Source organism: Motacilla alba, chromosome 8 (genome assembly GCF_015832195.1).
Source record: "Motacilla alba alba isolate MOTALB_02 chromosome 8, Motacilla_alba_V1.0_pri, whole genome shotgun sequence".
Classification (NCBI taxonomy): Eukaryota; Metazoa; Chordata; class Aves; order Passeriformes; family Motacillidae; genus Motacilla; species Motacilla alba.
The window spans coordinates 19,197,555-19,214,167 of record NC_052023.1 but is presented as its reverse complement, the minus strand read 5'-3'; the positions used below and the strand labels follow the sequence as shown (position 1 = coordinate 19,214,167).

The following is a 16,613-nucleotide window of genomic DNA, read 5'->3' as shown; positions in this document are numbered from 1 at the left end:
TTTAATTGCCTTAACACCACAAGCACTTTGACAAATTGGCTAAGGCTTTTTTTCCACTTTCATGTCAGTAGTTTTTACTGTTACTGTTTAACATTTTGGTGCGTTTTTAGAAGCAGGAGATGGGAATCTTGGCTCGGAATACACTAATGCAAAACAAAAACTCAGAACAGAATTTTTGCTTGGTCAGGAGACAGGGCTATAAAATACAGATAAGAACTTTATAGTCTGAACTGTACAGTGGCTTTGATTAAAATTTCCTGTTCTTGTTTTGTGGTCCTTGATATGAGTTTGTGCATGTTTTTTAAATTGTATTTTTGGATTGAAAACACTTTCAGGAGCTCCAGCACAAGTTTTGCGTCCAAAGTTATTTTTTGCCTTTGTACAAATAGCTCTGCTTTCTGCGGGCACTCCTAGCCAAGCTGCAGAAACTAATTACAAGATTTAGTAGAAATATTTTATTAAATTTCTCTGCCATTTGCTAATAAGTTAGTTAAATCTCCCTGTAAAATTAACATCACATCTTTAAGGTTATGTAAATGTCTTCATTAATCAAAATCTTGGCCCTTTTTTATTAATTAGATGTAAAAGCTTATGTAAAATTTCACCAGCATTGCCCATGAATTTTATTCTCATAGACACATTGCTAAGCCATCCTTTAAAGACTCACTGACTTTGTGATTCTCAGTTGGTGAATTTGCTCTCATTAGAGCTAGAAAGAATGCCTGCATTGAACTTCTTGTGGACAAAAACTTTTTTCTCTGTAAATGAATTCTTTACTTCTGAGCTGTTCACTGATGCTCACTCCTCACACATTTTATATTTTTCTCCTGTGAGACAATAGTGGTGTTTTAACTTTGATATTGTAAACAGAGGATTATGACTGCACATGGGGATTAAGTGCTGGAGATGATAAAAGAATGAATGGCCTGAAGTGCTGAAGAGACATTTAAAAATATAAGTTATGGAGAGTGTCAGTAAAGAGAAGGCTTCTGATGGGATATCACCTGCGTCTTCATCATTTATACTCCACTGTTGTCTGCTCACTAAATCCCACAAAACTGCAAAATTCCAGTCCTAAATTTGGAATGAGCTTGTTTCCTTTGGCCATGAACTGCAACTGTAAAAGAATAACTGTAATGTGACATGATGTGCATTGTTAAGGTTTTTTTAGAATACATTTTCATCTTCATTTGGAAGATGAAAAGTGAAATTTTTGTGTGGGATAAGTCATAGATTGACTGGAATTTGGCCACAGCATTTGGATTAACACCTCTGTCTTGCAGGCAAGATTGCCCATGGAATTTTCTCATTATTCACTTACACTTCTTGTAAGCTTTCATCCCTGTTTAAAAGTAAACTAGGCCTTCCAGGATGGTGTCAAGAAGCAGAATACATTAAGAATGGATTTGCTTGCAGTGAGACACATTCACAAAATCTTGTTATTTTAAGACGTTGCAAGAAACATGTGGTGCTTTCCAAACAGAAATGTAATTTTCTTTCTTGGACTTTCTGCCTACAGAAAAAGATCTTTATATCTCAGGAAGGAAATGTTGTTAATGCCACCATTGTTAGAAAATCCAAACAGGAAGATGCTACAGCCTTTAAATGCCATTATCAGTGCCATGCTGGTTAAACCTATAAACTCTTGGTTTTAGTACTGTAGCCTGTGGGGTGCCAGACCACTGGGAGTAAGCTCAGCTTTAAACTTATGAAGAATTTTTCCCTATTTCATCTCTACAGAGTATATGACAGATATGTTAGAAAAGGGTATCAGCATGATGTGACAGTTTAAGAGACTTGCCAAAAGAATGTATGGAAACATGGTGGGGTGAAGGGCAAGTCAGCGGGATAACCCTCCCCACCTTACTTTTTATTAGTCAGTCTTGACAATTATCTGCATTGGGAAATATAGGAGAATACAGCCAAGTGTTTCTCTAATGCAAAGCTGCAAATTTACAAACAGACAAAGATTTGCTTGTCAGAATGCAGCAGAAATCAAACAGTAGATGGTTCCTTTGCTCTCAGTTCCAAAGACAGCACTTGGCCAAATGCAAATACAGACATACAGGGTACAGCTGCTAAATTAAAAGGAGAGGAGCTGATTTCTGGGTTCTCAGGACAGCTCCTTTCCACACTGCAAAACTACTCTTTCCCTGTTGAAATGCTGCATCCATGTAAGTGAATCATCCAATGCTGCAAACCATCTAACTGAATCATGCCCAGGAATAAAAGGAAAAGGTAATTAGGGTGTGTGGCACCAACAAACACTGTGGTTTGCTGTGGGCCAGCATTCAACCCCATACCCCAACCCTTTTGTATTTGTAAGTGCAGACATACCCCACTAAGTCTTTTCCCAAAGACAAAATTCCCCTTTGACAGGGAATTGTGTTTTGCAAACCCTTTCTACTTTCTTCATTTCTGTCTTCTTCTCCCTTGCAAATATTCAAGGAGATTTTAAAAAGGCACTGAACAAATTTACTCGTATCTATTAAATGTGGGATTCCACAGGCAAGCTCCAGTTCAAGGGTCTGCAAGTGCTGACTGCAAAGCTGTAAGCTTACATTAACCAGAGGAAGGGCCAGCTATAGTGCCCATTCTCACAGTCTAAATGCACTGTGGCTCTCAGTAGCTTAGATCTCTGTTTTTGAACATCTAGTTGCAGTCAGAGCCAGCTGAAACCACTTATTTTAATAAATTACTACAGAATTTACTGATTTTCATGGCTCAAGCTCTCTCGAGGATTATATATGATCTAACTTCATGGGGAATTTCAGTTTCAGCTCCTTTAATTTCTTAAAATTCACTCTCAGTGAAAGTCAGCTCACCTACCTCATCCAGCCTCAATAGAATAATATGTATTCTCAAGATAGAAAACCAAAATTGTACATTAAGCATGAGAATTACTCCAGGAAGAATTCTGTATAAATTCTTACATCCAATCCTTTCAGTTTTCAAAGGAAAGCAAAACTGCAACAAATTCTAGTCCCAGAACCATCCAATATTGCATCATCATTGCTCAGAGCAAGATAAGGGATCCCAGAATCATCTAAAAACATACAGATTTCCAGCCTCTGTTAAAAGAAAAAGGACTGTCTGCACAATCTTTAGTCATTATCTACTAAATAGATGTCTGCATATATTTTAGAAAATATGTTCTTTCTCCTATTAGATCCATCATCATATCACACATTTGAGGGAAAAGCTTATGAAGTTTTATTGAGTACCTCATACAAATGTTACTGACAATTAAAATGGCAGGAAATCAACAGAAACAGATTTTAATTTTATTTCACTTAGTCCTTCCCCACCCAATTGTTTTTCCCAGCTGTTTCAATTAACTGCAGACTTTCCTAAAGCAGCCTGCCCATTGTGCTTCCTGTTTCAGTCAATTCTCATAATGAACTAATTCTTCTGTAGAGACACTACTTTGTTATTCTGTACACTTGGGATTTGCTAACAGCAGAACACGAGAGAATAGGTGTGAAAGAAACATGAAAATGTTCTTTAATGTCTTCATTCAAAAGCTCCCTGAAGCCTGAAAAATTAAAAAGCAAATAGCTAAGACCACTTTAGAAAGGACACCTCAAGAACATTGGTACAGAAGCATGTAATGGACAACAGACTAAAAATCCCTTGCTCAATACTTCTCTAAGTGGAGACACCTGGCTGCAGAATGTCACTGAATGTGCATTGATGAGCTGGGAAAAGAGATTTTCTCAAAAGGGCACATACCTCTCAAACTGCCCTTAAAACACCTGGATATTGCTACTCACAAGTAGCATTGCAAAGGCACAGGGATTTGTTGAACAAAACCAGAGTAAGATGAAGAAGGCACAATTCTCTAAATGCAGAGAACTGCAATTGAACTAACAGCACAAGTCTGTGCTTTCTCAGTCCATCTGCAGCTCCAGGAATGGTAATTGCCATTCTAGTTCTGAGAACTTTGCTTTGTGCGTGCATCAACCTAATGTGAATAAATAATCATGCTCAGGAACATGACTAATGAACTGCCATTTTTTAAACCAATGTACTACTGAGCACAATATATCAGATGAAGATAAAGAGCTAAATACACTATAGAACAACAGTGCAATGAGGGAAGCTTTGGCTTTTCTTCTGGAGCTTACTTTCTGAACCTAACCTGTCAAAGCACAAACTTCCTGAGATTTAAGATTCCTGATTTTGCTCTGCTTCAAAGGAATGTAGTTAAGCCAGCTGAGCCATGAGTGTGCAATCACTTCAACATAAATGCAAGGTTTCAGGTATTTGCATGATAGCATTTACCCATGAACACAATTTTGAATTCTAAGAGTTTTTTAAGGTAGCATTGTTTTTTACATATAATAAATATGCTGACATCAGGGTTAAGTGGCTGTGGCTGAACTTCACAATTTCCTCTTTCTTACAATCAATGCTTTCCTCTGGCCAGGAGGTAATTAGTTTTTGGGGTGGGTGGCCATGTATATTTTCACATGTTGCTGACTCAGGACATTTGCTCTGTTGCTGTTCCTAATACTGATGTTAATTACTTTTTACAGTACAAAGATCCTACTACCTCACTTGTAATAAGATAATGTTGGGATGTGTTCTCATTTTCAGTAGACTTAATCCCTATCAAAATGTAACAGGATCTTGAAGCAAAAGTAAATATTAGAGACTAGAAGAGCCTTTAGACTATTTATTAAATAAGGCTCTTAATACCTTTAATGACCCTAGTAATTTGTAATATAGTAATTGAATATTACAGGACTAGCATACAATAACATTAACATTGAAATTGCTACAGATTGACAGACTTTTATGTAAGATCAAAATGTGGCATCTGAAGTTATTCTGTATGAATGCTTCAGCTTTTACTGACTTTAGAAGAACTAAAAGAGGGAGTTTTCATACCAGCAGAAATTTAGGGTAATAAAGAATATTGTTCAGATTTTAGAATTGCTGTTGCATTCTAGCTTTTGTTCAGAGAAGTTAATCATAAACTAGAAATGTGAAATTGAAGCTTTAAAAAAAAGAACCAACAAAACAGAAAACACAGAGCTGAAATGAAACACAGATTATAAAGTTTTGTTTTTACTTTCTAACAATATGAGAACAACTCTTCAGCTGTTCTGTGGCTTCCTTTGTATATGTGACCTCAGATGTGGTAGAAAAATTTTCTACTCTTTGCTTGCCATTTTTTAATTTATCCAATTATTTATGGTAAAATACAGCTAAAATTATTTCAACACTTAATTTCCGTAACACAAAGGGGGTTTGAACACTTACACAGTTCTGGTAAAAACACAAACAAAATATAGTTTCATTGAGTATTTCCACTGTTCAGGAAGGAAACATTTTTAAGACTGTGTTCCCATGCACATCTTCTCTAGCAATAGAAGCAAGGATTGCTCTGAAGCCATACTTGACAAATGGTGCACAAAATGGGAAATATCAGCTACGTGGAATATTGACAATGCCCCAGGGCACGGGGCTGCCATTCCATTTGCAGCTATCCTAGAAGAAAGGGTTTTCAGCTTCCCAGGGTGAGCCTCACTCCTGCAGCCCCTGTGCTCCCAGACACTTGTACAAGCTGCCCTCGTCCCTGCGCTGCAGCACAAAGGGGCTTTAAAGCCCCTGTGCAGCTACAGCAGATCTGACTTCAGCAGCATGGGGATGCCAGAGCTCTGGTCCTGGTAAATTATATAACCAGCCAAGAGGCCCAGAGGATCACCTCCTGCTGAGTTCTGTAAAGATGTATCCAGCAGCAATACTGGCAATCACATGGCAGCAAGCTTTCTCTTCTGCAGTTAAACCAGTTGGAAGAAAATAAAGTGCTAAACTCGGTTAATGAATATTCTGTCACAAGAACCAAAGAGCATGTCATCTGTTAGGAATAATCATAATAACTCAACAAGCAGCATTCTTTCCAGGAGCTGACAATACTCTGGATGGAGGATAGTCAACCATAATTTTTAATCTGGACATCAGAAGTCTTTTATTGCCTTTTGAATGTACTTTGTCCAATGTTAAAATTCAGGAGGAGAGCAATTACATTCTTCTTTGAAACAGCAAATATTGGAGAGAAGAAAACCAAAAATGTCAAAAGCTGCAATTCAGTGTGGTAAAACAAAATTCTGTCGTTACATTCTGGAAATGTCTTGGAACTGAGGGAATCAGTGTGCTTATTAAACTTCTGAAAGAGGACTGTAACAGAAAAAGGTGATAAAACTGATTAATTAGAATCTTTTTTGTATTAGGTCTAGATAGGATGCTGAGACACTTCAGAAGAATAATAAAACTGGAAAATTATCCAACATTATCAAATGTTATCAAATGTAATCCATATTGGAGGTAATCAGTGGAGGTCCTTGGAAAATTGACAAATTGCCAATGAAATGTTCAGCAAAAAGCCTCACTTTTGATGTCAATCTGGACAGTTCAGTTTGCACATGTGTTCAGGGGACAGCTTTGAGCCCCTCTCCCCAGAAACACTGACTCAAGGAAAGGCTCAAATGCCTCCTTCCACTAAGCCCTTCATCAGGCTCAGGTAAAGGCCTGACTCAGCTCTCAGTCTCAAGATCTCCATATCAAGAATGGACCACAGGGACGCTCTACAGAGAAATGTACATAATGACCACTATCAGGCAATCCCAGCTTATACCAGCTTTATCTCCTGAAATACAGAAAGTACTCTGAGCAAAACAGCTGTGATCACATAGCCTTTCTCAAATTTGCCATCTATGCACAACTTCCAGCAACAATATACTTCAGTGTATTTCACTGTATTCAGATCTCTTCAGTGAACTAATTTTTTGAGGATTTGAAACATTTCAGAGCACACCTTACTGTGTAACTACCACAAGATACTTAATACCTGGATACACAGATTTTCTATATTCTGTTGCTGGACAACTCCTTAAGTTTATATAATAGCTCTCAATGAGTTTTCATTGCTTTTTTTAAAAATGAGTTTACATGTGTCTTCCTTAAACTGCAGAGATTTATGGAAATCATTCTGAATGGATATTGAAAGAGAAATGTCTAGCCTGAAATGGTGCACTCTGAAAAACTGTTTGCAGAGTTACAGTAGCTTTAATAAATACATCCATGTTGACACACACCCATAAATATATATCCCTTCAGTTTCATTGCATGCAGGGTTCCTTCATAGCACTGCCAGAAGTCCTTAAGAAAAAGTAATTTGCTTTTCTGAAGCAAATTCAGAAACTAAGTCCATAACTGCCCTGGGGAAAATGCAGTAGCCTTCTCTCAGCAAACTTTATGCAAGTTTTCTCTTAAATAACTGCCATTAGAAGTCCTTGCTCAGCACTTCTTTTACAAATAATTCTTAAAAAGTAAAACTGCCCCTATGGCACAATGATTTCTAGACGGTTTTTTCCTGCTTTTCTTTCCCCCACTACACTCAATATATGAGCAAGACAAATCGCTACAGAACCCGCAGCTCCTTCTGCAGCACTAGGGAGCAGTAGATTTAGCAGCACAGCCAAAAGAAGTCTCAAAATGTGTGATCCCCATTTTATCTTCTGTTCGCATCCCAGCACCAATGAAGACGTAGTGAGTCTGCCAACCCTGGGAGTAATGCAATAACTCTTGGTACAAAAACTTGTAAACTAACAAGAACGCTGAGAAATGTGACTCTGCACAGCCTCAGTGGTCTTTTATGAACAATAAAGATCTTAATAACAAGCTGTGCAAATAATAAAGTCTCTGATGTTTGTAATTTATGAGATCAGCAATTCACAGGATGTCCAGAAAGGTTTCTGGTGCTTTGATGAGCAGGCTGACAGTTCTGCCCCTTCCCCACGGACAAGTACAGAACCATATTACAAACAGACTTGATCACAGTTCTGCCAAAGCACTGATGGGAAGTGGGGGGGTTATTTGTGCTCAGGCTTTTGCATTTCAGGAACACACTGCTCTGCCTGGACTGAACTAATTAAGAGGTAATTGACTGTCTAGCACCTACAAAGAGATAATTCACCCACGCCATCTCCCACTGGAAACTGCAATGACTATTAGCATATAAAGGATTGTGTATGTAGTGGTCAGCATAAGACAGTCATAAATATTTGTTAGTAAGAGCAGAAGGAGGGCAGATGAGGATATGGATGTTTTTAACGGATGATTAAATCTGGGTAGCTTGATCTCTTTTCATGCTGTGGATGTTGTGTGCTGCAGTCACGCCCCTCACTGCCAGCCTGCGCTGGGATGATAATCACTCACTATGAAAACTCATTAGCTCCACAGCAATGAGCCCTCCACTGCTGAAGCTTGGTGCTGTTCTTAGTACCATGGCAATGATCTCTAACTGGATGTCCCAAACTCTCCCTTCTCTGGTAGGACTAAATACCACCAGAATAACCACTTCAGATACTCTAGTAAGTAGCTGTTATATGTTGCAAGCCGTCTTGATGCTGAATTAGTATTTAAGTGCCAGCAAAAGCGTTGGTTTGTTGCCTCTTTGTAAATCTCTTTTTAGTTACTAATCTTCCTATCATCTCTTAATGCATGCTTCTTTTTGGGCATCATAAAACTGCACATTGGTGAGCATGCTGTGGTCTTACTGTGAAAGGGAAGGTTTCAAAATAGTGTCCTTAAATATGTAAGAACAAATGCCTTCATCTTGAGCATGAAATGGTAAAAGGAGTACAGCAATGTCTTTTCATTTGTCTAGACTGTTCTTCCTGTCTTTACTGCTCCAGAAAAAATGCATTGTGTTGTTTAGAATATTATATCTGGCAGTAGCTTTCTTTTTGGAAATGGAAAAATGTTACCTAGTAACTATTCACTATAATATACAAAGGGTCTGGTTCCGTCCTATTTTTCTTTATTGGAATACAGTTAAACAAATAAATAGCTGTTAGAAATAAAATAAAATTGGTACTAGGAGGTTAGATACCAGAATTTTTAAAAGGCTGATAATGGGAATAATACAAATGACAGAAATAACACTTTGTATCATTGATGCTCATATACAGCAGCCTCAGTTAATAAAAACCTACAGGAAAGCTGTAAATAGCTATGAACTCATGAGAAACCTAAAAAGTCAAGTAACTTTTTACTTTAGAGGGAACACTGTCCTGGTATTCATAAATTAAATTAGAACATAATTTTCCTAAGTGCTTAGTAAAACACTCTTGTGTATGTATCTTTTTGTGTAACTGCAATCAGATGTTTACATAATAGTAGGTTATGTAAAATATAAATGTAACTATATAACAATTCTCAAAACTCAGAATTTTGTAACTAAAAATTATGTATTTACTAACCAAAATGGAATAATTGAATATATGCATGCAGGAAAAATACTACTCATAAAATCACTGTATTTTGTCTATAAATATTAATACTTCAAAATTAAATATGTTATAGGAAAAATTCTGTTCTCTTTTAGAGCATCAAGATGAGAATACAAAAAAAGCTCTATTTTCCTTAAATGTAATTTGATTTCACTGAGTCACAGTATATGTTGCTAGTTCTTGTGGCTGTATGTTATACGTAGAAGTTCCCTATCACATTTACATCCAAGTTCAAAGTTGCCACTGCATAACTATAAGATGTACATTAGTTATTATGAGATATATATATATATAGATATATTTATACACACACACAAATATATGTGCTTGTACTGATATGTTCAGATTCCAAGTAGCACCAAACTGTCATGCTCCCCTTGGCTACAACAGGGCACTGCTGATAAAAATGCCTTCTAAATATTATTTCAAGAATGCTCTTTTCACTCTTTGAGTTGAGCTATATGCATATTTTTTGTTTTGATAAGGGTAGCAAGAGTGCCAATGAAGCTGGAAAAGTGATCCTGAAAACTTGATTATGTGAGCTTGGCAACATCTGCCAAATAAAGAAAACATGACTTTCAGTCATGTAGGGTTCTTTTTACACAAAACTGAGCACCACAAATCTGGTACCTTTCTTAAAATTGTAGATGTTGATTGAAAGACTTTATGCCCCAAGTGCTCAGTAATCCCATCACTGACTGATTTTTGGCTGCTATCCAGAGTTCCCCACTTGCAGCTTCTCCAGTGAACTCTGCAGCATGAGCACTTCTCCAGAATTTCTCTCCTAGCACATACACAGCTCATCAATTGTATATATTGTACAGTGTAAAAAAATAGCAAAATCTCCCCATTTCCTGCCCTCAGCTGGAAGAATTGTACAAGGATGTGGGGTCAGGTAAAGGGCCTCCTCTTTTGAGCTCTGTTACAGTCCCAGGGTTGAAATTGCAAGACAAACCAGAAAATACTGTTTATGTTTAAGCAAGCATCCTAAGTAAGGTACTGTCCTTTGGCCTGTCACTATAGTAACAACAGAGGTAGCTGTAACAGTTCTATTAGAATATATGAAAGTTCAAGTGAAAAAATTAATCTTTTAGAAGTGAACTAAGTCTTTAATACAGCAGCCTGCCATGGCAGTGGTGCACTTTATAGGGACTCCTTTGTTTTTCCCAGATTTTCAAGAACTAGAAAAACTAACTATTGTTGTTTTCCACTTGTTATTTCTGTTCTTTCTTGTTTACTAAGGCTTGTCAGCAGTAAGCCTGCATTTGAAAAGCTGATGCAGTAGCTTCTGTAAGGTTTTGATGACTTTTAGCTCTTTTTCTGCACAGCAGTTTCTGCTTGAAGCAGGGATTAAATGTCAGACTAAAACAATAACAGAAAAATAAAGTGCACCTTTTCACACATGTATGTTTTTCTCTGTCATCACCCATATTATCCATCCTAATTAATGAAGGAAGCCTACAATTCCAAATAGAGGGAATACCAGAAAAATTCATAAAACTGTAGCAAAAATTGTGGTACAAGTGGTGATTTATTCACGGCAGTCAATATCCATGCTCTTGGTTAACCAGTCTCTTTTTTTCCCAAGGAGAAGTTCCTTTTTTAATCAGATGTATTTTAGACACCATAAAAATACCTGCTAAGTTAATAATTAAAGTGTTTTTCTTTCCTTAGATAAAGCCTAGAGAGACACTTACAACCTCTCTGGCATAAATAAGTACCTTTGAAAATTCAGAGAGGATTATACAGCTTTACTATGGACTGCATGATCCTGCTGTCTCATACATTGTCCACTGTAGAAAACTTACTTGAATCCAGTGAAAACAATTGCCCCCAGCCTAAATGTAGCAGACATAAGGCTCAAATATAATAATTTTTCATGAACTTATATTAATTACTAAAGGAATTATAATCAGAAGCTCTGGATTCCTGAACATGTTCCTGAACTTCCACAAAAAAATTTTGTTTTCTTGCATGACCACACTGTTGGGCCATAAGTTCTACAATCATGGAAACTGCTGGAGCAAATATAGCTTGCACTTCTCAAGGGTTACATCCTTGAAAGGCTTCACTTGTTAAAGCTTGCAATTTGAGTAGCTTCTCAAAACCAATTTAAATTATCTCTGCAGATGTAATTTTATTCAGTTTTTATTGTTTTCCATGTCTTAAGCTAAATTCCCTTTGCTCTAAAAATTAAGGTGCAGAGGATGCCATAGGAGCAGAATAATTAGCACTGAACACTGGTGTGCCTTTCTAGCAAAAGCTAAGGCAAGATCATCTTTTTACAGGAGAGAGAGAATGGGTAAGGTTGAAAGGGACCTCAGTGGATCCTGTGGTCCAACCTCCCTGCTCAAAGTGATCCCAGAGCACTTGGCACAGGGCTGTGTCAGACGATTCTGGAATGTCTCCAGGCAGGGAGACTCCACTCCCCCTCTGGTCAGTCCATTCCAGTGCGTGGTCAGCTGCACAGTAAAGAAGTTCTTCCTCATGTTCAGGTGGAGCTCCCTGTGCATCAGTTCCTGCACATTGCCTCTTGTTCTACTGCTCAGCACCGAGCAGAGCCTGGTCCATCCTCTGACACCTCCCTGCAGATGGACATTGATGAGGTCCTCTCTCAGTCACTCACCTCTTTTTAAAGCTTATCAGGCCAAGCTCCCTCATCTCTTCAAGTCATCTACATTATAGCACTTTGGTTTTCCTTGCAAAATATGGCAATAACACAATTTTGATTTTTTTCTACTAACTCTTCAGTAGAAGGTTACTGCCATCTTCAATTACTTCTTCAGAGGAGTCACTGAAGTCACTTCAGAGGAGTTGTGAAAAGCCTGTGCTCGTTTCTTACCTCAGTCCACAGAGATACTGGCACCTGTTCAGAGATGAGGAACTCTGCAACTCCTGCACTAAGCTGCCAGGAAAGCATCAGTATCAAATCTTCCCAGTTTAAATAATCACTTTCTCTGCTGGCACTGGGTACAATTGTATAATATAAATAGCAACTGATTCCAACTGTGTCCAGACCAAAATTACTTCAGTGATATCCATTAGCATCTGTACCATGAAATTCATCACTTAGTACAATATTAGGAAAGAATAAAGCACAATATTAACTTTAAATTACAGTTTTAAAAGAAAGTTCAAGAACTGTTTCTTGTATGTATTAAGTTCCACCACCTGAATGCTTTCAATCATCTGATTATATTGTTTTCTGTCATTCCTACACAATTTCTGTACATCCCATTAAAGAGATACTGAATCCCACACAAACATTAAATGCAGTTCAGTGTTACCCTGCTCTGCAGACAAATGTGATTTTTTTTTTTTTTGCCTTTCGTTCTCAGTCACGGTTGCTGTAAAAAACAACAGGGTAGGAATTTCCAGTTTTCTGCTGTCCCAGTGAAGGACATGCAGTGTCTTAATTGCCCTGTGGCTTGCTTGCCAGGAGTCCCATTCCCCTGGTTTACCAGACACTTCTCCATCCCACCCTGAGCAAGCCCCTCTTCCCTTGGCTAAGTGCAGTGGGAGCCTGGGGAGAACAGTTCCTGTGAGGTGCAGCTTCAAGAGCAATCCTGTCCCCCACCTCCAAACTGCTGCTCAGCCAATTCCCACCTATGAGTCACACGCTGCACTCTCCCCAGGCTCCTATGTTTGTTCTTTCCTGTCTGTTGTTTCCATTAGTCTAAGGTAAAAGTCATCCAGGCTGAAAGGACATGTTTGTTCTCTGCTGATGAAAACCTCTAACGTCCCTTTGCAAAGAATTAAATCACCTGGTTTGTGCTGAATCACAAGCAGAGTATCATTCTCATCCACCCTGGAAATTGTGTGTGCTAAACTCCTCTAGAGAACTATTGCAAAGGTGTGAGATATGGCAAAACTGGAAACTCCCAAAGTAATTAGTGAAGAGTAGTAATTGTTGGCTGGTAGGAACCTTATTGCAGAATGTACTGCAATACATTTAATTTTGCAGTACATTCTGCAATGTACTGCAGAATGTACTGCAAAATTAAAAATATTCTGCTGCAGTGTTTTTTTCAAACAATAAAAAATCAGTTTCTTTGATTGTTATTATTTTGTTGTTACAGACTCAGATTAGCCCCAAGGAAGGGTGGCAAGTTTATAGTTCAGCCCAGGATCCTGATGGCCGTTGCATTTGCACTGTTGTTGCACCTGAACAAAACCTATGTTCGAGAGATGCCAAAAGCAGGCAACTCAGACAACTACTAGAGAAGGTAAGTCTTCCCAAAAATTCCTCCTCTTGGTCATTGAAATTCCCATGGAAATCTATTGCTTTCCTTCTCAGTTAATACATAATGAACTAATGAAGAGTTACCTGATAAAAATTGTTATTCAGGGTATATCCCTACCTGTGTTCTCATCTCTGATTGTTAATTATCTGTTCTCCTTACATCACACCTTTCCCAACCCAAGTTGCATCTTCTCTCTTAGTCACTCCTCCCAAATTCTTTCTTGCATACAACAGGACATATTTTTCTGTGTAAAATTAGTTACAAATCCCACTTCAAGCTAGCTCAGGGATTTAAACTACAGCTTCTGCTTCGATCAAATGAGACTGCTGAAGGTCATTTCTCATCTCTTATCAAAAAATAATGAGAGAGACACCACAGCATCTTGAAAGCAAACTGTGCAGAGCATAAACAGTTCTAATTTTTTTGTTGTTTCCTTTTCTCAAGTTTATTTATTCATTTTCTTATGGTGCAAATTTTCCCCAACAGCCCAATTCTTAATTCCAGTATTATCCACTATTGCATATATGGTGAAACAAATGAAATCTTGTTTTGCATCCAGGGAGAAATTGCAACTTTGAAAACACAAACATTCTTCACTTCTGTATAAGTAACCAAGGTTATAGTTACTGTATCACAGCCAGTGGTACAGAACCCAAGGCTCGAGAGAGTGTTTGAACAGCAGCAAAAATCAACATAAAATGTAGACTTGAAAATACATTTTTAGCGCACAATTTTTAGTATTTTTCTAGCTATAGAAAAATCATTCCAGTGTTAATATAGTGCCAGATCCCCATAGATTTTTGCTCTCTGTGTTTCCATGAACTTCAAAAGGGACAAAATTTCAAGTTGACAGAGATGCATGGAGAGGACATTGATGGAGTGGTGTCTGTTTACTTAAGAAAGGAACACTCCAGTCTTTGCTCCAGGATATTCCTCAAATACTCAAATATTACTTAAAAAAACCTTTTATTTTGAGGTGGGGGCTGGAGAGGTGTGATAAGATCGCAACATGGTTTTTGAGCTGCCACAGAAATGAACCTAAATCATCAGCCTCTCAAAGCTCTTCTGTTATGATTAGTACTGTGGCAATCATGGATATGTAATGTTGTATTACTGCTTCCCTGAGTCCATACAGTCCTTTCATTAGAGCCTCTATGTGAATGTGTCTTATGCCAAATGGAAATTCTCCAAGTTCTTCCAGCACCCAAAGGACTTTATTTGCCTGCTTTCAAGAATTAGATAGCAAAAAAAAAGCCTCTGCATTTTCATTACAAATCCTTTCTCAGAACTATTAGTGGCAACTGTACAATAAGTAATGTGTACTATTTTTCAGAGTAGTTTCTAAATCCATACATTCTGTAGATCATAAGTTAGCTCCAAACATGAATATCCCTTGAAATACTGCATATTCTTGCAAACCACAGGACTACTGCTGGGTTTGTCTCTCCTTAGGAAGGTACAATTATGTTTTGTTTGAGCCAAAAGTTCAGTAAGGTGCCTAATACATTTACAGCAGTCTAGTTTTCTCATGTTTTAGGAAAACAAAACACTTGCTGAAATAGAATAATTACACTTGGAAATTGTGTTCTTTTTATGGCTGGCAAAAGCATTGCTTTCATAACAGAAGCTTTTAAATGTATATGTTATTTACTCTGGATAACAGGTACTGTTACATCGCTGTGGTAAAAGTCACACTATGGCTACAAAGTCACTTGCTCTACAAAAGTTACCTAAACAGTCACTACTTTTCATCTGAAAAAAAATAAATAAATTGTCATTTCCTACCACTGAGACAATTGGATAAAATTTCTAATTTTACATTTACTTACAAAATTATGAGGAAACACCTCTGTGATGATTGACACAGCCCAGCTTATCTCTGGGTAGTCTTCTGAATGCCTTATATTGAGTGATTCTATAGATGCCTACTAACAAAAAAATCATGCTCCTCCTACTGACCAAAATCTTCACATTTCAGTCCTGTCCCTCCCAAAGTACCTAGAAGGAAATATATGCTATATGAGCACCTTTTGAACCACAGTTACATCTACTACAGGTCTCAAAGTAGACTCTGTTCCTGACAGCCTTTCCTGATCCCAGTGAAAATGATGCTTAAAGGATCTCTCTTTACCTCTAAGCAGTCCAAACAATTTTTGGCTTCAAGACCTTTCCCTGTTCCCCACTATTTGTACCATCATGCAGTTACAGAATGTAGAGCTGTACTGTGGTAGAAATGACTCACCACTAATTGACAGAAGTGCCTGACATTTAACCAGGGAAAAAAGCAAAGCAACAAAAAGTGCATTCAGAGAGTGTTCTTCTTTAAAAGGTTCAGAACATGTCCCAGTCTATCGAAGTTTTAAATCTACGGACTCAGAGGGATTTCCAGTATGTTTTGAAAATGGAAACGCAAATGAAAGGGCTGAAGGCCAAGTTCCGGCAGATTGAAGACGATCGGAAGACATTGATGACAAAGCACTTTCAGGTGGGTCCAATTCTGACAGTAACTTCCAAGCCTGCTGGAAACAATGCACTGAGTGGCAATGCATGGACTGCTAGGGTCTCAGCTGGAAATGCTCGTACAAGGGCGCCTTTTAAAAGAAAAGCATAATAAATCTTCCTTTATGATGATGATCTTGCTCTGTTCAATTTAATTGTAATAGGGAGGAATTATTAATTATAAAGTCTTTAGAGAAATGTCACTATAAACAGATTCCTGTTCTTTCTGTATCAATGTGCATGTCATACTGAGAAATTTGTATTCTTTCAAGCTCCAGTGCTAAAGGAGGAGATCCAGTGGAATTAATAGCAAACAAGTAGAGTTCTGTGCTCATAGTGTTCCATGACATTTACTGCAGTTGAAGGGAAGAAAGGCTATAATAAATCAGTTTATTGTAATTTTTATCCAGTACAATTAAGATCTAATTTCATGTCTGAAGGTATGTTGTTTTGAATTTGGGATGGGAAGGAGGACAATCACTCTCAGTCACATTTGTGTGATTAAAAAGAGACTTCCACTGAATTTTAATGACAACAAAAACCACAAGCCAATCCTTTTGTGAGGAAG

At 37.7% G+C, this 16,613-nt stretch overlaps 1 protein-coding gene across 2 annotated transcripts in view; it reads left to right on the top strand.

Annotated features, from left to right (window-relative positions):
• Window positions 1–16,613, top strand: part of OLFM3 (olfactomedin 3) — a 51,038-nt gene that overhangs the window by 22,183 nt on the left and 12,242 nt on the right. The window contains exons 1-3 of one of the 2 annotated variants that reach the window (XM_038144595.1): window positions 7,938–8,405; window positions 13,388–13,528; window positions 15,876–16,031. In XM_038144595.1, coding sequence (XP_038000523.1) covers window positions 8,253–8,405; window positions 13,388–13,528; window positions 15,876–16,031 — 450 coding nt within the window. In that variant the 5' untranslated portion in view covers window positions 7,938–8,252. Of the gene's footprint in view, window positions 1–7,937; window positions 8,406–13,381; window positions 13,529–15,875; window positions 16,032–16,613 lie in introns of those variants that run through there. The other variant, XM_038144594.1, reaches the window with a different exon arrangement.